Raw genomic sequence first — 24,891 nt, forward strand, 5'->3', positions numbered from 1 at the left:
CGACCGCGTGGTGGACGTCGGCTCGGAGTGGAGGACCTTCAGCAACGACACCAACTCGAAGGACCCGTCGCGTGTGGGCGACGCGCAGAACCCCCTGCTCAACGGCAGCGACCTCACCACGCTCATCAGCAAGGTGACGACGTGGCCCCGGGGGGCGCGGTGCAACGCTCTGACCACGTGCCCCTCACTGGACTCTGTGAAAAAGAGCTTTTATAGCTCATAGGATTCCTCCTCCAGTATAAATAAATATTCTGATGCAGTCAAATGGAAGGCCCGACGAGATGGGCGATCGGCCCCAGTATGTGAAAGTGTCAGCGTAGCGTTGTCCATAGGGTTAATGTCTCTGCCCATATACGGTCTTGTGGATAATTAATCGAGGTGCCTGTCGCATCGATCGATTCTGCTCATAGTCGATCCGACGGCCTTGTTGGAGTATCGATTCGGCGAGGGTTAATCACTGCGTCCGATACATTGGTATGGGATCCGTAGATCGAGTAATCCCATTGGTTAGTACATAAGCGTCGTGTGAAACGCTCCCTTTTTTTTGATTGGCTAATTTCTGCACGATCGGCGATCCGTTTTCATCCCAAGGGTGGCGGAGCGTGGGCGATCCTCGGGATGGATGCTCGCCGTGCCGAGTCGTACACGTGTGCGCGTGCCCGCGTGTACGTTGGGTATATTTACATTCACCATTTCTGCAGACGTCATTAGGTTCTAGAACACCATGCATGGTGTCACGGTGGGTGTAAGAACAGCAGTGGATACTGCTGAACCTGCTGGATTCCCATGATGATGAGTGAGTGAATTCATTTAATTTCCTTAATATTCTTGGCGCACGCACCTCCCACCATTTGTCGTACGAGTGACGCGTGCCCTTCTGGTGAGCTCTTCACGCCCGTGCGAGTGGTAGTGACGTGTACCCTTCTGCCTTTTTGCATCGTTGCTGTACATTATTTGTCTTTTGTCAATTTGGTGACCCGGCTTCACGCTCGCTGATGATAAGACTTCACCTGTTTAAACAAAATCACCTTGGCTCCTCTTGGCCACGCCGGCGTTTTTCCGTGTTGCCCTCTTAGGGCACGGGGGCGGCGAGTTTCGACGAGTTTGGCAACGCCAAGTACCAGAACCGCCGCAGTCTCAGCTCCTCCGACAGGGCCATGCTCACGGCCTTCCGTGAGATCAACACAATGTCCGACCGCATCAACCTGCCCAGGAACATCGTGGTGAGCGCTCGCGCTTGCACACACACACACACACGCGTGTGACCCTGTGCCACGTGTGTGCGCGTGCACTCACCCCAACACTCTTTTAAGGCTAACGGGGGATATTTATCTTTTTGCTTGTCTGTGTGCGCGCGCTGGCCTTAAATTCTCTTAAAGCTATACGGGGGATCTTTGTTTTTTTTGTGTGTGTGGGGTAGTGGAAGTGTAGTGGCTATCGCACTACAATATGATGCGGGCAACCCGAGTTCTATTGACAGCCATGGATAAAATCAGTGGTCATTATTTGAACCAGTGCTGGTCCTCCCCTGGGTCAACCCAGCCTAAAATTAGTCCCTGGTGCTATGTATAAAACTTCAGCATTGGGGAGATAGAGGTTGCCGGACGTGGTTCTGGACACCCACCCCATCGTGTACCATTCCGGCCATCATAGATGCTTGCAAACAGCGCTTGCCCCAACAGTTTGATCAGGCTACACGGGGGATCTTTGTCTGCGTATGCGCATGTGTGTACGCGTGTATGCAACGCGTGTGTATGCGCACGCTTCAGTGCGGAACGTTGCTCCGTGCTCGAGTGCTGCACGCTGCTCACGGCGTGCGCGCGCCCCCCGCCAGGACCGCACAAACAACTTGTTCAAGCAAGTGTATGAGCAGAAGTCCCTCAAGGGCCGCAGCAACGACGCCATCGCCTCGGCCTGCCTCTACATCGCCTGCCGGCAAGAGGGTGTCCCGAGGACCTTCAAGGGTAATCACCGTCACACGCGCACACGCGCACACACACGCATGCACACGCACGCACACGCACGCACACGCACGCACCAACAAAGACAGAGATCCTTCTTTTAGCCTAAACCAGGGGTCGGCAACCAAAATAACAAGAAGAGCCATTTCTTTCCAATTCGGTACAAAATTCAGTATTTCAAGAGCCGCAATGCATCTGAGTACATACTGTACATACGTACATATCGTCAAGAGGCAGCCCGTAAAGAGCCGCATGCGGCTCCGGAGCCGTAGGTTTGCTGACCCCTGGCCTAAACAGACTGTTGGAGCAAGTGCTGTTAGCGAGCAACTTTGAAGGCTGGCACGGCACACGAGGGGGTGGGTGGCCAACACCCACACGCCTGACAGCAACAACAACAACAACCGCCATTCGCCACTAAGTGGCGGTGATGTCACCACGACGCTCATGCCAGGCCATGTGCACCTTGAGGCCACGTGAAGTGTCGAACGCCCACTAGCAGGAGGTCACGGGGCAGACCCAGCAGGTGCCCACAGGTCGACTGACTGAGATGACGGAGATGACTGTGCCAACTTGCTGTGCTTTAGCCACCCGGCGCTCCGCTCGTTGTTGTGAGCCTGACATGCACACACGCACGCACCAAGACCCTGCCCATGTCCAAACCGTACAGACCCTTTCCCTGCTGGTTCCGCCCTGAGGCCTCTTTTCCTCCCCCACTGCCTTACACAGCCCCAGCCGTGCCACAGCTATCATGGCTTACACAGCCCCAGCCGTGCCACAGCTATCATGGCTTACACAGCCCCAGCCGTGCCATAGCTATCATGGCTTACACAGCCCCAGCCATGCCATAGCTATCATGGCTTACACAGCCCCAGCCGTGCCATAGCTATCATGGCTTACACAGCCCTAGCCGTGCCATAGCTATCATGGCTTACACAGCCCCAGCCGTACCATAGCTATCATGGCTTACACAGCCCTAGCCGTGCCATAGCTATCATGGCTTACACAGCCCTAGCCGTACCATAGCTATCATGGCTTACACAGCCCCAGCCGTACCATAGCTATCATGGCTTACACAGCCCCAGCCGTACCATAGCTATCATGGCTTACACAGCCCCAGCCGTGCCATAGCTATCATGGCTTACACAGCCCCAGCCGTGCCATAGCTATCATGGCTTACACAGCCCCAGCCGTGCCATAGCTATCATGGCTTACACAGCCCCAGCCGTACCATAGCTATCATGGCTTACACAGCCCCAGCCGTGCCATAGCTATCATGGCTTACACAGCCCTAGCCGTGCCATAGCTATCACGGAGCCACAGGTGCGTGCGTCCTGCAATGAGCCTGGCGAGCCTCGTGCGATCTAACCGACGTCGTCACGAGACGCCGGGTTGGGTTTCCCTCGTCGTCTGTGAGACCCCACCACCCTGCCTACCCCTCCCCTCTCACCTCGGCCAACTCCCCTCCACCTAAGCCGCTCTAACACTCTCTGTGAATGAGAGTGGTCGAGTGCCTGCTGGAAATGATAATTGTTGAATGCACATATCAGAATCAGAATATTCCTTTAGACCGCAGGAATCCGATGTGCAGCCGCCGCTGCTACCCTCTGCTACCCCCATAGTTGGGGGTCTCCCCTCCCCCTCGTGCAGCGTCCACAATCGGGACCGTTGTTTCGCGCACCCGGTGCTGCTGCTGATCGCCGCTGCGTGTCACCGCCGTCGCGCATTGCAGAGATCTGCGCCGTGTCGCGCATCTCCAAGAAGGAGATCGGCCGCTGCTTCAAGCTCATCCTGAAGGCGCTGGAGACCAGCGTGGACCTCATCACCACCGGGGACTTCATGTCCAGGTTCTGCTCCAACCTCGGTCTCCCCAAGGCTGTCCAGGTTTGTCCCCGTGTGCGTGTCAGTTGAGGTTGGGGAGCGGTAGTGTAGCTGTTAGCGCTGCGGTGAACTACGAACCTGGCGACACGAGTTTGATTCCCGCTCACGGCCAACACTCGTGACGATTATACGAACCGGTCCTAGGCGTCCCCGAGTTTCACTCAAATGAGTACCTGGTGCGGTGTGTAAACATCGCCACGGGGGAGACAAAGGCGGCTGGACGTGGTGTTGGCCACCTGCCCCCTCGTGTGCCAGTCTGGCCTTCATTGGTGCTCGCTAACAGCACTTGCCTCAACAGTCGGTTGAGGCTATACGGGGAATCTTTGTGTGTGTGGGGAGCGCTGGTGCAGCGGTTGGTGCGCTGCGCTACGAACCCGGGGACCTGAGCTCCATTCCCACTCGCGGCTAACAACACAAGTGACAATTATCTGAACCAATACTGGGCCTCCCCTAGGTCGACTCGGCCTCAATTGAGTACCTGGTGCAAGATGTAAATATCACAATTCGGGTGACAAAGGCGACCGGGTGTGGTGCTGGCCATTTGCCCGGGGGGTCTGTGCATGTCTGCACATGTACCGTGTGTGAGCATACCGTGTGTGAGCATGTACCGTGTGTGAGCATACCGTGTGTGAGCATGTACCGTGTGTGAGCATGTACCGTGTGTGTACACATGTTCCGTGCATGTACTGTGTCCGCACGTACCGTGTGTGTGCGCGTACGTGCATGTACCGTGTGTACAATTTGCGTGTACCGTGTGTGTGTGCGTGCGTGTACCATGTGTGTGTGTACAATGTGCGTGTGTGTACCGTGTGTGTGTGCGTGCGTGTACCATGTGCATGTGTGTACAATGTGCGTGTGTGTGTACCGTGCGTGTACCGTTCGTGTGTGTACAATGTGCGTGTGTGTGTACCGTGTGTGTACCGTACATGTGTGTACAATGTGCGTGTGTGTGTACCGTGCGTGTACCGTGTGTGCACCGTGCGTCCAGGCTGCGGCCACGCACATTGCGCGCCGCGCCGTGGAGCTGGACCTGGTTCCCGGGCGCAGCCCGATCTCCGTGGCCGCCGCCGCCATCTACATGGCCTCGCAGGCGTCTGCCGACAAGCGCACGCAAAAAGGTAGCACGCCGCCACGCTCCCTCTACCCCCTCCATCCCCCCCCACTCATCACGCCGCCACCCTCCCTCTACCCCCTCCAACCCCCCCACTCATCACGCCGCCACCCTCTCTCTACCTCCCCCATCCCCCCCACTCATCACGCCGCCACCCTCTCTCTGCCCCCCCCATCCCCCCCACTCATCACGCCGCACGCTCCTCCGTTCCCACGACCCGTCTCGTTCCGGCCGCATGTGACGGTCTGGTCGCTCAGCCTCCCGCGGCAGTCGGTCACCTCCGGTCGTTGGTTCACAATGTCCCGTTCCAAAGTCACGAGCACATACAGAACTTGACTTTTGTGGATTCGAAAGTCAATCATTGTTGTTTATCAGTCTAGGCCAGGGGTCGGCTACTCGCAGCTCCAGAGCCGCGCTCGGCTTGTTGAGGGCTGCGTCGTGACGTTACTTGTTAAGGGCTCACCACCATCTCGCATTTAAATGCGTTGCGGCTCTTAGAACGTTAATTTTTCTTTTTCGCTGACCCCTGACCATGGGAGTCCAGTTAACTATGGGAGTCCAGTTTACCATGGGAGTCCAATTTACCATGGGAATCCAGTTTACCATGGGAATTGAGTTTATCATTGGAGTCCAGTTAACCATGGCAGTCCAGTTTACCATTTTAGTTTACCATGGCAGTCCATTTTACCATGGCAGTCCAGTTTACCATGGGCAGGAGTCAGCAACCTGCAGCTTTGTAGTAGCATGCGGCTCTTTAAGGGTCTGCTTTGTGACGTTATTTATGAAGAGCTCACCATCTCGTATTTACGTGCGTTGCGGCTCTTGAAAGGTTTTTTTTTACACCGAATTCAACAAAAATGGTTCCCCTTGTTATTTTTGGTTGCCGACTCCCTCGCCTAGATGCTGCGGAGAAGTTGCAGGGTGGTGATGGAAACCTTTTACACGCAGAAAGTAGCGCGGTGACATGGCGCTAGCGGTGACGTGGCGCCAGCGGTGGAACGTTTGTCGCTTGATTCGTGGTTCGAATCCAGCAGCCGCCCTGGTTATTCCTTCAAAACACACGCCGTCTCTTTGGGTCTTTCGGTAAAGCCACGTAGATGGGTTTCAAAGAAAATAACAAACACAAAACTACGGCGTTTCGATCACGTCGCAAGCTTGTGTTGCGATCGAAACGTCGTAGTTTTTTTTGTTACTTTCTTTGAACCCATCTACGTGACTTTACCGAAAGACCCAAAGAATATGAATTCCTGCAGTCACGAGAGCTTTAAGTCAAGATTTACACGCCGTCTCCTTCGCAGCGAACGTCAATAGAGAACCCGCAACGCCATTCACAAGAGCAGGCCATTACTTGCCAGCATCATGGTCCACATTCGAGAAACGACACCGCAAATCGCTCAATTGGGGTCACACACGCGCAGCGGCAATCATCCGCCCCCTGCCGGCGGACGGGCGTCCCAGGTCACTCTTGCACATGAGACTCATCCTGGTCTCTTGGCTTCGTTACACAAAATCAACTTGAAATAATAATCAATACGTAACAATAATAAAACTGAACTATTGTTTATTTGACCAGGCAAGGCCCACTGAGCTACGTAGCTCTTTTTCGGAAGCGACCTGCAATCACAAATGAGAGCTCGACGGCTTATCGCGTGGAGAATGTATTGCAGCTGAATACTCTAACGCGTGATGTTGATTCTAAAATGTGGAGGGAAAAACCAGAGGACCCGGAGACAAATCCACGCGACGACGGGGAGAGAGAGACACGCAAACTCCAAATATACAGCAGGTGGCGGAGTCGGGTATCGAACCAACAACCTCCTGTACACCAGGCGAGGGAGTCAACGTCTCTCCACCGTGGCGCCCACGCTGTATCCATCGCGGTTCATTGGTCACACTTCACCTCTCCCCCCGCAGTGCTGGGTTATGGGCGTGTGCCGTCAACGCCGCCGCCACCGCCGCACCTGAGGGTGGAGATCCCAGAGAAAACCTACGGGGTGTTAGAGGAGAAACCCACCACTGTGCACTGAAGCTCCACAAAGCCGGGTGGCTGCCCTTGCTAGGTTACCCCCCTCCCATGAGCGACTCTCGGACGTTCAGTCAGAAACTGCTGTGGAGCCCGATTGGCGTCAAGCAGCCTTCGTGTGAACGTGCCACCCGCAGCGGCGCGGCCGCTATCGCAAGACCCAGTTGAGGAGCGCCCACCGTGGTATTCGCTCACCCTCTGTCGTAGTCACTCACCCACTGTGGTAGTCACTCACCCACTGTGGTAGTCACTCACCCACTGTGGTAGTTACTCACCCACTGTGGTAGTCACTCACCCACTGTGGTAGCCACTCACCCACTGTGGTAGGCACTCACCCTCTGTGGTAGTCACTCACCCTCTGTGGTAGTCACTCACCCTCTGTGGTAGCCACACACCCACTGTGGTAGCCACTCACCCTCTGTGGTAGCCACTCACCCACTGTGGTAGTCACTCACCCTCTGTGGTAGCCACTCACCCACTGTGGTAGCCACTCACCCACTGTGGTAGTCACTCACCCACTGTGGTAGTCACTCACCCTCTGTGGTAGTCACTCACCCACTGTGGTAGTCACTCACCCTCTGTGGTAGTCACTCACCCTCTGTGGTAGTCACTCACCCTCTGTGGTAGTCACTCACCCACTGTGGTAGTCACTCACCCTCTGTGGTAGCCACACACCCACTGTGGTAGCCACTCACCCTCTGGTAGCCACTCACCCACTGTGGTAGTCACTCACCCTCTGTGGTAGCCACTCACCCACTGTGGTAGCCACTCACCCACTGTGGTAGTCACTCACCCACTGTGGTAGCCACTCACCCACTGTGGTAGTCACTCACCCACTGTGGTAGTCACTCACCCACTGTGGTAGTCACTCACCCACTGTGGTAGTCACTCACCCACTGTGGTAGTTACTCACCCACTGTGGTAGTCACTCACCCACTGTGGTAGTCACTCACCCACTGTGGTAGTTACTCACCCACTGTGGTAGCCACTCACCCACTGTGGTAGTCACTCACCCACTGTGGTAGTCACTCACCCACTGTGGTAGTCACTCACCCACTGTGGTAGTCACTCAGCCACTGTGGTAGTTACTCACCCACTGTGGTAGTCACTCACCCACTGTGGTAGTCACTCACCCACTGTGGTAGTCACTCACCCACTGTGGTAGTCACTCACCCACTGTGGTAGTCACTCACCCACTGTGGTAGCCACTCACCCACTGTGGTAGTTACTCACCCACTGTGGTAGTCACTCACCCATTGTGGTAGTCACTCACCCACTGTGGTAGTTACTCACCCACTGTGGTAGTCACTCACCCACTGTGGTAGTCACTCACCCACTGTGGTAGCCACTCACCCACTGTGGTAGTCACTCACCCACTGTGGTAGTTACTCACCCACTGTGGTAGTCACTCACCCACTGTGGTAGTTACTCACCCACTGTGGCAGTCACTCACCCACTGTGGTAGTTACTCACCCACTGGTAGTCACTCACCCACTGTGGTAGTCACTCACCCACTGTGGTAGTCACTCACCCACTGTGGTAGTCACTCACCCACTGTGGTAGTTACTCACCCACTGTTGTAGTCACTCACCCACTGTGGTAGCCACTCACCCACTGTGGTAGCCACTCACCCACTGTGGTAGCCACTCACCCACTGTGGTAGCCACTCACCCACTGTGGTAGTCACGCACCCACTGTGGTAGCCACTCACCCACTGTGGTAGCCACTCACCCACTGTGGTAGCCACTCACCCACTGTGGTAGCCACTCACCCATTGTGGTAGTCACTCACCCACTGTGGTAGCCACTCACCCACTGTGGTAGCCACTCACCCACTGTGGTAGCCACTCACCCACTGTGGTAGCCACTCACCCACTGTGGTAGCCACTCACCCACTGTGGTAGTTACTCACCCACTGTGGTAGCCACTCACCCACTGTGGTAGCCACTCACCCACTGTGGTAGCCACTCACCCACTGTGGTAGTCACTCACCCACTGTGGTAGTTACTCACCCACTGTGGTAGTCACTCACCCACTGTGGTAGTCACTCACCCACTGTGGTAGTCACTCACCCACTGTGGTAGTTACTCACCCACTGTGGTAGCCACTCACCCACTGTGGTAGTCACTCACCCACTGTGGTAGCCACTCACCCACTGTGGTAGTTACTCACCCACTGTGGTAGCCACTCACCCACTGTGGTAGTTACTCACCCACTGTGGTAGCCACTCACCCACTGTGGTAGTCACTCACCCACTGTGGTAGCCACTCACCCACTGTGGTAGTCACTCACCCACTGTGGTAGCCACTCACCCACTGTGGTAGTTACTCACCCACTGTGGTAGTTACTCACCCACTGTGGTAGTTACTCACCCACTGTGGTAGCCACTCACCCACTGTGGTAGTCACTCACCCACTGTGGTAGCCACTCACCCACTGTGGTAGTCACTCACCCACTGTGGTAGTCACTCACCCACTGTGGTAGTCACTCACCCACTGTGGTAGTCACTCACCCACTGGTAGTCACTCACCCACTGTGGTAGTCACTCACCCACTGTGGTAGCCACTCACCCACTGTGGTAGCCACTCACCCACTGTGGTAGTCACTCACCCACTGTGGTAGTTACTCACCCACTGTGGTAGCCACTCACCCACTGTGGTAGTTACTCACCCACTGTGGTAGCCACTCACCCACTGTGGTAGTCACTCACCCACTGTGGTAGCCACTCACCCACTGTGGTAGTCACTCACCCACTGTGGTAGTTACTCACCCACTGTGGTAGCCACTCACCCACTGTGGTAGTTACTCACCCACTGTGGTAGCCACTCACCCACTGTGGTAGCCACTCACCCACTGTAGTAGTTACTCACCCACTGTGGTAGCCACTCACCCACTGTGGTAGCCACTCACCCACTGTGGTAGCCACTCACCCACTGTGGTAGCCACTCACCCACTGTGGTAGTTACTCACCCACTGTGGTAGTCACTCACCCACTGTGGTAGTCACTCACCCACTGTGGTAGTCACTCACCCACTGTGGTAGTCACTCACCCACTCTGGTAGTCACTCACCCACTGTGGTAGTCACTCACCCACTGTGGTAGTTACTCACCCACTGTGGTAGCCACTCACCCACTGTGGTAGCCACTCACCCACTGTGGTAGCCACTCACCCACTGTGGTAGTCACTCACCCACTGTGGTAGTCACTCACCCACTGTGGTAGCCACTCACCCACTGTGGTAGTCATTCACCCACTGTGGTAGCCACTCACCCACTGTGGTAGCCACTCACCCACTGTGGTAGTCACTCACCCACTGTGGTAGTTACTCACCCACTGTGGTAGTCACTCACCCACTGTGGTAGTCACTCACCCACTGTGGTAGTCACTCACCCACTGTGGTAGTTACTCACCCACTGTGGTAGTCACTCACCCACTGTGGTAGTCACTCACCCACTGTGGTAGTCACTCACCCACTGTGGTAGTTACTCACCCACTGTGGTAGTCACTCACCCACTGTGGTAGTCACTCACCCACTGTGGTTGTTACTCACCCACTGTGGTAGTCACTCACCCACTGTGGTAGTCACTCACCCACTGTGGTAGTTACTCACCCACTGTGGTAGTCACTCACCCACTGTGGTAGTTACTCACCCACTGTGGTAGGCACTCACCCACTGTGGTAGTCACTCACCCACTGTGGTAGTCACTCACCCACTGTGGTAGTCACTCACCCACTGTGGTAGTTACTCACCCACTGTGGTAGTCACTCACCCACTGTGGTAGTCACTCACCCACTGTGGTAGTTACTCACCCACTGTGGTAGTCACTCACCCACTGTGGTAGTTACTCACCCACTGTGGTAGTCACTCACCCACTGTGGTAGTCACTCACCCACTGTGGTAGTTACTCACCCACTGTGGTAGTCACTCACCCACTGTGGTAGTCACTCACCCACTGTGGTAGTCACTCACCCACTGTGGTAGTCACTCACCCACTGTGGTAGTCACTCACCCACTGTGGTAGCCACTCACCCACTGTGGTAGCCACTCACCCACTGTGGTAGTTACTCACCCACTGTGGTAGTCACTCACCCACTGTGGTAGTTACTCACCCACTGTGGTAGTCACTCACCCACTGTGGTAGTTACTCACCCACTGTGGTAGTCACTCACCCACTGTGGTAGTCACTCACCCACTGTGGTAGTCACTCACCCACTGTGGTAGTCACTCACCCACTGTGGTAGTCACTCACCCACTGTGGTAGTTACTCACCCACTGTGGTAGTCACTCACCCACTGTGGTAGTCACTCACCCACTGTGGTAGTTACTCACCCACTGTGGTAGTCACTCATCCACTGTGGTAGTCACTCACCCACTGTGGTAGTTACTCACCCACTGTGGTAGTCACTCACCCACTGTGGTAGTTACTCACCCACTGTGGTAGGCACTCACCCACTGTGGTAGTCACTCACCCACTGTGGTAGTCACTCACCCACTGTGGTAGTCACTCACCCACTGTGGTAGTTACTCACCCACTGTGGTAGTCACTCACCCACTGTGGTAGCCACTCACCCACTGTGGTAGCCACTCACCCACTGTGGTAGCCACTCACCCACTGTGGTAGCCACTCACCCACTGTGGTAGTTACTCACCCACTGTGGTAGTCACTCACCCACTGTGGTAGTCACTCACCCACTGTGGTAGTCACTCACCCACTGTGGTAGTCACTCACCCACTCTGGTAGTCACTCACCCACTGTGGTAGTCACTCACCCACTGTGGTAGTTACTCACCCACTGTGGTAGCCACTCACCCACTGTGGTAGCCACTCACCCACTGTGGTAGCCACTCACCCACTGTGGTAGTCACTCACCCACTGTGGTAGTCACTCACCCACTGTGGTAGCCACTCACCCACTGTGGTAGTCATTCACCCACTGTGGTAGCCACTCACCCACTGTGGTAGCCACTCACCCACTGTGGTAGTCACTCACCCACTGTGGTAGTTACTCACCCACTGTGGTAGTCACTCACCCACTGTGGTAGTCACTCACCCACTGTGGTAGTCACTCACCCACTGTGGTAGTTACTCACCCACTGTGGTAGTCACTCACCCACTGTGGTAGTCACTCACCCACTGTGGTAGTCACTCACCCACTGTGGTAGTTACTCACCCACTGTGGTAGTCACTCACCCACTGTGGTAGTCACTCACCCACTGTGGTTGTTACTCACCCACTGTGGTAGTCACTCACCCACTGTGGTAGTCACTCACCCACTGTGGTAGTTACTCACCCACTGTGGTAGTCACTCACCCACTGTGGTAGTTACTCACCCACTGTGGTAGGCACTCACCCACTGTGGTAGTCACTCACCCACTGTAGTAGTCACTCACCCACTGTGGTAGTCACTCACCCACTGTGGTAGTTACTCACCCACTGTGGTAGTCACTCACCCACTGTGGTAGTCACTCACCCACTGTGGTAGTTACTCACCCACTGTGGTAGTCACTCACCCACTGTGGTAGTTACTCACCCACTGTGGTAGTCACTCACCCACTGTGGTAGTCACTCACCCACTGTGGTAGTTACTCACCCACTGTGGTAGTCACTCACCCACTGTGGTAGTCACTCACCCACTGTGGTAGTCACTCACCCACTGTGGTAGTCACTCACCCACTGTGGTAGTCACTCACCCACTGTGGTAGCCACTCACCCACTGTGGTAGCCACTCACCCACTGTGGTAGTTACTCACCCACTGTGGTAGTCACTCACCCACTGTGGTAGTTACTCACCCACTGTGGTAGTCACTCACCCACTGTGGTAGTTACTCACCCACTGTGGTAGTCACTCACCCACTGTGGTAGTCACTCACCCACTGTGGTAGTCACTCACCCACTGTGGTAGTCACTCACCCACTGTGGTAGTCACTCACCCACTGTGGTAGTTACTCACCCACTGTGGTAGTCACTCACCCACTGTGGTAGTCACTCACCCACTGTGGTAGTTACTCACCCACTGTGGTAGTCACTCACCCACTGTGGTAGTCACTCACCCACTGTGGTAGTTACTCACCCACTGTGGTAGTCACTCACCCACTGTGGTAGTTACTCACCCACTGTGGTAGGCACTCACCCACTGTGGTAGTCACTCACCCACTGTGGTAGTCACTCACCCACTGTGGTAGTCACTCACCCACTGTGGTAGTTACTCACCCACTGTGGTAGTCACTCACCCACTGTGGTAGTCACTCACCCACTGTGGTAGTCACTCACCCACTGTGGTAGTCACTCACCCACTGTGGTAGTTACTCACCCACTGTGGTAGTTACTCACCCACTGTGGTAGTCACTCACCCACTGTGGTAGTCACTCACCCACTGTGGTAGTCACTCACCCACTGTGGTAGTCACTCACCCACTGTGGTAGCTACTCACCCACTGTGGTAGTCACTCACCCACTGTGGTAGTCACTCACCCACTGTGGTAGCTACTCACCCACTGTGGTAGCCACTCACCCACTGTGGTAGCCACTCACCCACTGTGGTAGTCACTCACCCACTGTGGTAGTCACTCACCCACTGTGGTAGTTACTCACCCACTGTGGTAGCCACTCACCCACTGTGGTAGTCACTCACCCACTGTGGTAGCCACTCACCCACTGTGGTAGTCACTCACCCACTGTGGTAGTCACTCACCCACTGTGGTAGTCACTCACCCACTGTGGTAGTTACTCACCCACTGTGGTAGTCACTCACCCACTGTGGTAGTCACTCACCCACTGTTGTAGTCACTCACCCACTGTGGTAGTCACTCACCCACTGTGGTAGTCACTCACCCACTGTGGTAGTCACTCACCCACTGTGGTAGTCACTCACCCACTGTGGTAGTTACTCACCCACTGTGGTAGTCACTCACCCACTGTGGTAGTTACTCACCCACTGTGGTAGTTGCTCACCCACTGTGGTAGTTGCTCACCCACTGTGGTAGTTGCTCACCCACTGTGGTAGTCGCTCACCCACTGTGGTAGTCACTCACCCACTGTGGTAGCCACTCACCCACTGTGGTAGTCACTCACCCACTGTGGTAGTCACTCACCCACTGTGGTAGTTACTCACCCACTGTGGTAGTCACTCACCCACTGTGGTAGTTACTCACCCACTGTGGTAGTTGCTCACCCACTGTGGTAGTTGCTCACCCACTGTGGTAGTCACTCACCCACTGTTGTAGTCACTCACCCACTGTGGTAGTCACTCACCCACTGTGGTAGTCACTCACCCACTGTGGTAGTTACTCACCCACTGTGGTAGTTACTCACCCACTGTGGTAGTTACTCACCCACTGTGGTAGTCACTCACCCATTGTGGTAGCCACTCACCCACTGTGGTAGTCACTCACCCACTGTGGTAGTCACTCACCCACTGTGGTAGTCACTCACCCACTGTGGTAGTCACTCACCCACTGTGGTAGTTACTCACCCACTGTGGTAGTCACTCACCCACTGTGGTAGTCACTCACCCACTGTGGTAGTTACTCACCCACTGTGGTAGTCACTCACCCACTGTGGTAGTCACTCACCCACTGTGGTAGTTACTCACCCACTGTGGTAGTCACTCACCCACTGTGGTAGTTACTCACCCACTGTGGTAGGCACTCACCCACTGTGGTAGTCACTCACCCACTGTGGTAGTCACTCACCCACTGTGGTAGTCACTCACCCACTGTGGTAGTCACTCACCCACTGTGGTAGTCACTCACCCACTGTGGTAGTCACTCACCCACTGTGGTAGTCACTCACCCACTGTGGTAGTTACTCACCCACTGTGGTAGTCACTCACCCACTGTGGTAGTCACTCACCCACTGTGGTAGTCACTCACCCACTGTGGTAGTTACTCACCCACTGTGGTAGCTACTCACCCACTGTGGTAGTTACTCACCCACTGTGGTAGTCACTCACCCACTGTGGTAGCTACTCACCCACTGTGGTAGCCACTCACCCACTGTGGTAGCCACTCACCCACTGTGGTAGTCACTCACCCACTGTGGTAGTCACTCACCCACTGTGGTAGTTACTCACCCACTGTGGTAGCCACTCACCCACTGTGGTAGTCACTCACCCACTGTGGTAGCCACTCACCCACTGTGGTAGTCACTCACCCACTGTGGTAGTCACTCACCCACTGTGGTAGTCACTCACCCACTGTGGTAGTTACTCACCCACTGTGGTAGTCACTCACCCACTGTGGTAGTCACTCACCCACTGTTGTAGTCACTCACCCACTGTGGTAGTCACTCACCCACTGTGGTAGTCACTCACCCACTGTGGTAGTCACTCACCCACTGTGGTAGTTACTCACCCACTGTGGTAGTCACTCACCCACTGTGGTAGTTACTCACCCACTGTGGTAGTTGCTCACCCACTGTGGTAGTTGCTCACCCACTGTGGTAGTTGCTCACCCACTGTGGTAGTCACTCACCCACTGTGGTAGTCACTCACCCACTGTGGTAGCCACTCACCCACTGTGGTAGTCACTCACCCACTGTGGTAGTCACTCACCCACTGTGGTAGTTACTCACCCACTGTGGTAGTCACTCACCCACTGTGGTAGTTACTCACCCACTGTGGTAGTTGCTCACCCACTGTGGTAGTTGCTCACCCACTGTGGTAGTCACTCACCCACTGTTGTAGTCACTCACCCACTGTGGTAGTCACTCACCCACTGTGGTAGTCACTCACCCACTGTGGTAGTTACTCACCCACTGTGGTAGTCACTCACCCACTGTGGTAGTTACTCACCCACTGTGGTAGTCACTCACCCACTGTGGTAGCCACTCACCCACTGTGGTAGTCACTCACCCACTGTGGTAGTCACTCACCCACTGTGGTAGTTACTCACCCACTATGGTAGTCACTCACCCACTGTGGTAGCCACTCACCCACTGTGGTAGTCACTCACCCACTGTGGTAGTTACTCACCCACTGTGGTAGTCACTCACCCACTGTGGTAGTTACTCACCCACTGTGGTAGTTACTCACCCACTGTGGTAGTTACTCACCCACTGTGGTAGTCACTCACCCACTGTGGTAGTCACTCACCCACTGTTGTAGTCACTCACCCACTGTGGTAGTCACTCACCCACTGTGGTAGTCACTCACCCACTGTGGTAGTCACTCACCCACTGTGGTAGTCACTCACCCACTGTGGTAGTCACTCACCCACTGTGGTAGTTACTCACCCACTGTGGTAGTCACTCACCCACTGTGGTAGTCACTCACCCACTGTGGTAGTCACTCACCCACTGTGGTAGTCACTCACCCACTGTGGTAGTCACTCACCCACTGTGGTAGTCACTCACCCACTGTGGTAGTCACTCACCCACTGTGGTAGTTACTCACCCACTGTGGTAGTCACTCACCCACTGTGGTAGTCACTCACCCACTGTGGTAGTTACTCACCCACTGTGGTAGTTACTCACCCACTGTGGTAGTCACTCACCCACTGTGGTAGTTGCTCACCCACTGTGGTAGTTACTCACCCACTGTGGTAGTCACTCACCCACTGTGGTAGTTGCTCACCCACTGTGGTAGCCACTCACCCACTGTGGTAGTTGCTCACCCACTGTGGTAGTTGCTCACCCACTCTGGTAGTTACTCACCCACTGTGGTAGTTGCTCACCCACTGTGGTAGTTACTCACCCACTGTGGTAGTCACTCACCCACTGTGGTAGTTGCTCACCCACTGTGGTAGTCACTCACCCACTGTGGTAGTTGCTCACCCACTGTGGTAGTTGCTCACCCACTGTGGTAGTCACTCACCCACTGTGGTAGTCACTCACCCACTGTGGTAGCCACTCACCCACTGTGGTAGTTGCTCGCCCACTGTAGTAGTTGCTCACCCACTCTGGTAGTTACTCACCCACTGTGGTAGTCACTCACCCACTGTGGTAGTTACTCACCCACTGTGGTAGTCACTCACCCACTGTGGTAGTTGCTCACCCACTGTGGTAGTTGCTCACCCACTGTGGTAGTCACTCACCCACTGTGGTAGTCACTCACCCACTGTGGTAGCCACTCACCCACTGTGGTAGTTGCTCACCCACTGTGGTAGTTGCTCACCCACTGTGGTAGTTACTCACCCACTGTGGTAGTCACTCACCCACTGTGGTAGTCACTCACCCACTGTGGTAGTTACTCACCCACTGTGGTAGTTACTCACCCACTGTGGTAGTCACTCACCCACTGTGGTAGCCACTCACCCACTGTGGTAGCCACTCACCCACTGTGGTAGTTGCTCACCCACTGTGGTAGTTACTCACCCACTGTGGTAGTCACTCACCCACTGTGGTAGTCACTCACCCACTGTGGTAGTTACTCACTCACTGTGGTAGCCACTCACCCACTGTGGTAGTCACTCACCCACTGTGGTAGTTACTCACCCACTGTGGTAGCCACTCACCCACTGTGGTAGTTGCTCACCCACTGTGGTAGTCACTCACCCACTGTGGTAGTCACTCACCCACTGTGGTAGTTACTCACCCACTGTGGTAGCCACTCACCCACTGTGGTAGTTGCTCACCCACTGTGGTAGTTACTCACCCACTGTGGTAGTTGCTCACCCACTGTGGTAGCCACTCACCCACTGTGGTAGTCACTCACCCACTGTGGTAGCCACTCACCCACTGTGGTAGTTGCTCACCCACTGTGGTAGTTACTCACCCACTGTGGTAGCCACTCACCCACTGTGGTAGTCACTCACCCACTGTGGTAGCCACTCACCCACTGTGGTAGTTACCCACTGTGGTAGTTGCTCACCCACTGTGGTAGTTACTCACCCACTGTGGTAGTCACTCACCCACTGTGGTAGTTGCTCACCCACTGTGGTAGTTACTCACCCACTGTGGTAGTCACTCACCCACTGTGGTAGTCACTCACCCACTGTGGTAGTTACTCACTCACTGTGGTAGCCACTCACCCACTGTGGTAGTCACTCACCCACTGTGGTAGTTACTCACCCACTGTGGTAGCCACTCACCCACTGTGGTAGTTGCTCACCCACTGTGGTAGTCACTCACCCACTGTGGTAGTCACTCACCCACTGTGGTAGTTACTCACCCACTGTGGTAGCCACTCACCCACTGTGGTAGTTGCTCACCCACTGTGGTAGTTACTCACCCACTGTGGTAGTTGCTCACCCACTGTGGTAGCCACTCACCCACTGTGGTAGTCACTCACCCACTGTGGTAGCCACTCACCCACTGTGGTAGTTGCTCACCCACTGTGGTAGTTACTCACCCACTGTGGTAGCCACTCACCCACTGTGGTAGTCACTCACCCACTGTGGTAGCCACTCACCCACTGTGGTAGTTACCCACTGTGGTAGTTGCTCACCCACTGTGGTAGTTACTCACCCACTGTGGTAGTCACTCACCCACTGTGGTAGCCACTCACCCACTGTGGTAGTTACTCACCCACTGTGGTAGTCACTCACCCACTGTGGTAGCCACTCACCCACTGTGGTAGCCACTCACCCACTGTGGTAGTTACTCACCCACTGTGGTAGCCACTCACCCACTGTGGTAGTTGCTCACCCACTGTGGTAGCCACTCACCCACTGTGGTAGTTGCTCACCCACTGTGGTAGCCACTCACCCACTGTGGTAGTTACTCACCCACTGTGGTAGCCACTCACCCACTGTGGTAGTTACTCACCCACTGTGGTAGTTACTCACCCACTGTGGTAGTTACTCACCCACTGTGGTAGTCACTCACCCACTGTGGTAGTCACTCACCCACTGTGGTAGTCACTCACCCACTGTGGTAGTCACTCACCCACTGTGGTAGTCACTCACCCACTGTGGTAGTCACTCACCCACTGTGGTAGTCACTCACCCACTGTGGTAGTTACTCACCCACTGTGGTAGTCACTCACCCACTGTGGTAGTCACTCACCCACTGTGGTAGTTACTCACCCACTGTGGTAGTCACTCACCCACTGTGGTAGTCACTCACCCACTGTGGTAGTCACTCACCCACTGTGGTAGTCACTCACCCACTGTGGTAGTCACTCACCCACTGTGGTAGTCACTCACCCACTGTGGTAGTCACTCACCCACTGTGGTAGCCACTCACCCACTGTGGTAGTTACTCACCCACTGTGGTAGCCACTCACCCACTGTGGTAGTTACTCACCCACTGTGGTAGCCACTCACCCACTGTGGTAGTCACTCACCCACTGTGGTAGTCACTCACCCACTGTGGTAGCCACTCACCCACTGTGGTAGCCACTCACCCACTGTGGTAGTCACTCACCCACTGTGGTAGTCACTCACCCACTGTGGTAGTCACTCACCCACTGTGGTAGTCACTCACCCACCGTGGTAGTCACTCACCCACTGTGGTAGTCGCTCACCCACTGTGGTAGTCGCTCACCCACTGTGGTAGTTGCTCACCCACTGTGGTAGCCACTCACCCACTGTGGTAGCCACTCACCCACTGTGGTAGTCACTCACCGACTGTGGTAGTCACTCACCCACTGTGGTAGTCACTCACCCACTGTGGTAGCCACTCACCCACTGTGGTAGTCACTCACCCACTGGTAGTCACCCACTGTGGTAGTCACCCTCTGTGGTAGTCAATCTGTGGCGGTAGCTAAGGCCGCTCCGCTGGGGCGAGACGGCGCCCGACGGCTTCCCGTGTCTCCGAGGGATGGAGTCGGGGGCGGCGCGGTGCCGGCAACCGTTACCCCGGAGCCGTGAGGCGTCGCGTTGCCACGCGTCAATTCACCGGTGCACACCGACTCTTGCGCTTCCAATGCGTGCGTCGGACAGTGCGCGTGCGAGCATCGCTTTCACGTAAATGAGTGTGTATAAACTATTGTTTTTATTGGACCAGGTAAGGCCCACTGAGTAATGCAGCTCTTTCTCAGAAGTGATCTGGCCACAATTGACATCTCAACGAAGTGGTTTACCTCATGGAAATGTATAGCAGCCAAATACGCATGGCGATTCTAAATGTGGAGAGAAAAGCCGGAGAAAAATCCATGCTACCACGGGGAGAGCGACACGCCAACTCCAAATATACAGCAGTTGTTGGGATTGCAATTGAACCCACGACCTCTTGCACGCAAGGCGGGTTATTTAACATCTCGCCACCTTGGTGCTGCGTCGTCAACGCGTCCGAGAGGATCCACGTGGCAAGAACAGACAGACGTCGATTCTTACATTCAAGGGCAACCCTGAATCGTAGCGATTTGAGGGCATCGATCAATTACTTGGTGATGCTCCTGGAAAGCGGGCAGTGGTGTGTGGAATGTAAGCAATGTCAAGATGCGTCAACAACGCTGCGATTGCGTGCTCTTAAGAAGGGCCATTGCCTGAAACGTCACTCACTGCACACATTTCCTTTAAGGAGCCACGGCATTTTTAACGAAAGTGTCGAGTCCGTCTGAGAGGTTGCTTAGTGAGGTTGCAGGGGGGCAGCTTCCCGAGAGATGCGTCGGCATTGCCCCCCCACACCCCTCCCACCGCCCTGTCAGCCCAGAGAGGGGCGCGAGCGATGCGCCCCAACGTTCGTCAAGACGTCTTTAGCGTGGAGGGTGGTGGCAGAGTTCAGACAGGGCGCTGAGTCGGAGCCACTGAGATGATGCTGTGATTTAAACTGGGTTGCGAGTTGATGGCCTCGGTTTTGTCACCGATGACTGTGCGGACAAAACTGTAGCTCGTAAAATGTTCGTCTGTAGCTCGTAAAATGTTAGTCGTGCACTCAGTCTGGCTGAATTTCCAGCCGCGGGCGGCACGGATTTCGCTCGCTGGGTCAGAGCGCGAGGCGGGGGGAGTGCCGCCCCTTACGCAGTGGGCCAGAGGTCGCTTTATTTAGGGGCTGACCATGGAACGAAGACGGGTCACCGCATCGAGCGCTTTCAGATGCGCTTTTGCGGCAGTCTGGAACGCGCTTTTCCGATATTAGGAAGCCACTGGAGCGATGCACTTTAAAATCTGAATTGAAAACTTCAAAACTGCTCTTTATGTTGAGTTGGTCGTCCTTCCCTCCCCCACACCTCCGATTAGCACGGTTGGCTACGTACATACATACACCTTGGTGGGTGGCTCTGTGATATCTGCTTCCACTAGAGGGGTGCACTGCTCTGCGAGAGATGGGATTGCTCGCTTTGCCTCCTGACGCGACACTCACGGCGCAATCGGTACGCAGTTGCGGGGAAAGTAATCTCTAAAGAGCAAAACACAATTCGGGCACGAGGCACAAACTGCGAGCGTGAACCCGATTTTGTAATTTATCGACTCGGACACGATCAACTCGCCGATGTTGCGGCAATGCTGCCCCGACTGCAACTCGCTCCTCGCCGCCTTCTCCTCGCACGGATCCCGGGACAGAGCGCACGGATCCGTCGTCCCGGGGGCGCTCGTCCCCCACAGCACCGCACGGGCGGCACCGCTGCCGCCGCTGCTGCTGCTGCCGCCGCTGCCGCCGCCGCTGCTGCCGCCGCTGCTGCTGCCGCTGCTGCTGCCGGCACCGCCAGCGCGCGCCGCACCGCGCGTCGCCGGATGGGCTGCAGCTGCCGCTGCGCCGGCACGGTCGACCGGTTTGCGCCGGCGGCTCCGTTTCACCTTGGGGGGAGACGCGATTGTTAATCAGCCCGGGGAGGTGCGGCTATTTCAGGCGACGTCCGTCACGTGGTTGGTGGGGGGTGGGAGGAAGCGGTGAAGCGGGAGCGTCTCGCGACTCATCGTCACGCGGAGCGCCCAGGAAGGGAGGGGGGTGGGGGGGGGTGATGGGCGCACTCGCAACGGTGTACGTGCGTGCGTGCGTGCGTGCGTGTACGTGCATGTGCGTGTTCACGTGTGGGGAGCGGTAGTGCAGCGGTTAGCGCGTTGCTCTGGGAACCCGGCAACCCGAATTCGATTCCCTCTCACGGCCAACACCGGTGACGATTATCTGAACCGCTTCTGGGCCTCCCCTAGGTCGACTCGGCCTCAAATGAGTGCCTGGTGCGGAGTGTAAAAACATCGCCACTGGGGAGACAAAGGCGGTCGGGCGTGGTGCTGGCCACTTTCCCCCTCGTGTGCCGTGCCGGCCTTCAGAGGTCCTCACAGCACTTGCCCCAACAGTCTGTGAAGGCTATACGGGGGATCTTTGTCGTTGTTGTGTGTTACCGTCGACCGTATTGTACGCGGCACATTTAGCCAAAACCAATTGCGCTTCGCACGCGTCCGACGATTGCCAAACGGCGAAATGTGTGCCGCGGCGGAGAGTGAGGACTCGCGTTTGCGAGGCGACGCTCGGCGCAGTCCGGGGATCTTGGCACGTGCATGTGTGCGTGTGTGTGTGTGCGCGCGTGTGAGTGTCCCCGCTCTGCCTCAACACAAGTGTACGTGTGCATAAATGTATGTTCAGTGTGTGTTTGTGTGTGCGTGTTCATGGTTCGTATGCACGTGTGTGTGTGAACACACGTTTAATCACGAATGCGGTGTTCTGAAATACGTTTGCGATGCGGCACTGGCTGTGGCGTGCACGTATAGGTCGACGTGCACCTAGCCTGGCACATTCGCCGCGGCGACGTCGTCGCTTGGTGTCAAGCGGAAGGCTGAGCGGGGTGCGTGCGTGCGCTTGTGCTCGCGTGTAGAGATCGGCGACATCGCCGGCGTGGCGGACGTGACGATCCGCCAGTCGTACCGGCTCATCTACCCCAAGGCGTCGCAGCTCTTCCCACAGGACTTCAAGTTCGACACCCCCGTGGAGAAACTCCCCCAGCTGTGATGGGCACGCGGGAGCGGCTGCGCACGCCGACAACGCACCTGCACCCGTCGGCACCTTCCTCGGGACCCCGACACGCGCACGCACGCGCGGCGCTCGGAAATTCGTTTGCGACGCGGTAACGGGTGCGTGCGGGCGTGCGTGTGCAGATCGGCTCATTAAAACTGCGAGCGGCAGAAGTTGTGAGAAGATTCCGCTGGATGTGGAACGGGACTGCAGACGCCGGACGGGACGGGGGATGAGATGGGACGGGAGATGAGACGGGAGACGGGAGAAGGGGACTGGAGACTCGGGATGGGAGAGAAGGGGGAGACGGGATGGGAGATGGGACGGGAGACGGGAGATGAGACGGGACGAGAGACTCGGGATGGGAGAGAAGGGGGAGACGGGATGGGAGACGGGACGGATGACAGGACATAGACTGGACACAGAAAGGAACGGGAGACATGAAGTATCAGAGGAGCAGAGTGCAGTCGGAGCCTGCACTCTGCACTGACTCGCTGGGACGGACGGGGTGTGGGCGCTTGCGGCTGAAGGAACGATTTGTGTTAATTTAATTGCCGCGAGACGCCGCCGGCGCTGACGAGGACTGGTGTTTTTTTTTTGTAATTATTTCGGCAGCGAGGTTTGCGGGGAGGGGCCTGAGTCTAAAAGTGGCTTCAAGGCAGCCATCATTTTTACGAACTCTGGGGTCCTTTACTCATTTTGTATTTTCGGCAAAAGCGCCTCCCGTCGTGCCGCAGGGGCAGCAGCGTCCGCTCAACGGCGCGTCGTCTCCGCGGCTTGGCCGGGCGGGAGGGTTCGGTGGGGTGGGTGGGTGGGGTCTCGTGTCAATCGCTCGTGCGGTAACCTCACTGTCGCGAGTGAGCGAGCGAGGAAGCGTAGCAGCGACTGCCGCACAAACGAACAAACGAACCGGCGCGGTTCGGGGCCAGCGCCGCCGGCAGCGGCCGCTCAGCCGGCGGTCTCCCGGCGCCACCCGCCGACCCGCGGCGGCGGCGGCGGCGTTGTTGTTGTTGCTGGAGCAGTAAACACTCGGACGCCGTCGTGCCGAGTGCGAGACCAACGCACAACGTGAATGGTCACGCGAGGAAGAGGAGAGATGCTGCCGATGTTGAGGCTGTGCCAATGCTTGTTTATACGTGCTAATGAGAGTCACGTCCTTTGTTTTAGCCAGTAAAGCCTTGCTGCTGCTGCTGCCGCTGCTGCTGCTTCACGAGTTTCTCTGGAGTCGTCCTGCTTGGGAGTGTTTGGCCATTTTGGGTTTTGTGGGAGGGGGGAGCCACGGCGGCAGGTGAGGGCCTCGCCGCACCTGGACTCGCACGGACAGGACGGCCACTCGCCCGCTCGCCCACTTACCCGCTCGCCCACTTACCCACTCGCCCACTAGCCCACTCGCCCACTTACCCACTCACCCACTAGCCCGCTCGCCCACTTACCCACTCGCCCACTTACCCACTCGCCCACTTGTCCACTCGCCCACTAGCCCACTCGCCCACTTACCCACTAGCCCGCTCGCCCACTTACCCACTAGCCCACTCGCCCACTTACCCACTCGCCCACTTACCCACTCGCCCACTCGCCCACTTACCCACTCGCCCACTTACCCACTCGCCCACTAGCCCACTCGCCCACTTACCAACTCGCCCACTTACCCACTCACCCACTAGCCCGCTCGCCCACTTACCCACTCGCCCACTTACCCATTCGCCCAATGCCGCTCGCCCACTTACCCACTCGCCCACTAGCCCACTCGCCCACTAGCCCACTCGCCCACTTACCCACTCGCCCACTTACCCACTCGCCCACTAGCCCACTCGCCCACTTACCCGCTCGCCCACTTACCCACTCGCCCACTTACCCACTCGCCCACTAGCCCACTCGGCCACTTACCCACTCGCCCACTTACCCACTCGCCCACTTACCCACTCGCCCACTTACCCACTCGCCCACTAGCCCACTCGGCCACTTACCCGCTCGCCCACTTACCCACTCGCCCACTCGCCCACTTACCCACTCGCCCACTTACCCACTCGCCCACTTACCCACTCGTCCACTAGCCCACTCGCCGCCACACTGCCATCTAATCCGGCATCTCGTACCCACTGCGTGTTTGGAGCGTCCCGGCACGTACTGATCTCCCGAGAGATCCACC

The 24,891-nt window shown here is 56.3% G+C and overlaps 1 protein-coding gene across 1 annotated transcript; it reads left to right on the forward strand.

The window, feature by feature from the left end:
• On the forward strand, window positions 1-22,915 carry GTF2B (general transcription factor IIB; the record flags this gene model as incomplete). Its single annotated transcript, XM_078595673.1, is given in 6 exon segments — window positions 1-133; window positions 1,077-1,223; window positions 1,835-1,964; window positions 3,691-3,842; window positions 4,828-4,957; window positions 22,606-22,915. Coding segments are annotated over 6 exon segments (826 nt in total), but the record flags the coding sequence as incomplete, so codon positions are not given.
• Window positions 22,916-24,891: the final 1,976 nt, after the last annotated feature.

Source organism: Lampetra planeri, chromosome 6 (genome assembly GCF_965212315.1).
Source record: "Lampetra planeri chromosome 6, kcLamPlan1.2.h2, whole genome shotgun sequence".
Taxonomy (NCBI): Eukaryota; Metazoa; Chordata; class Hyperoartia; order Petromyzontiformes; family Petromyzontidae; genus Lampetra; species Lampetra planeri.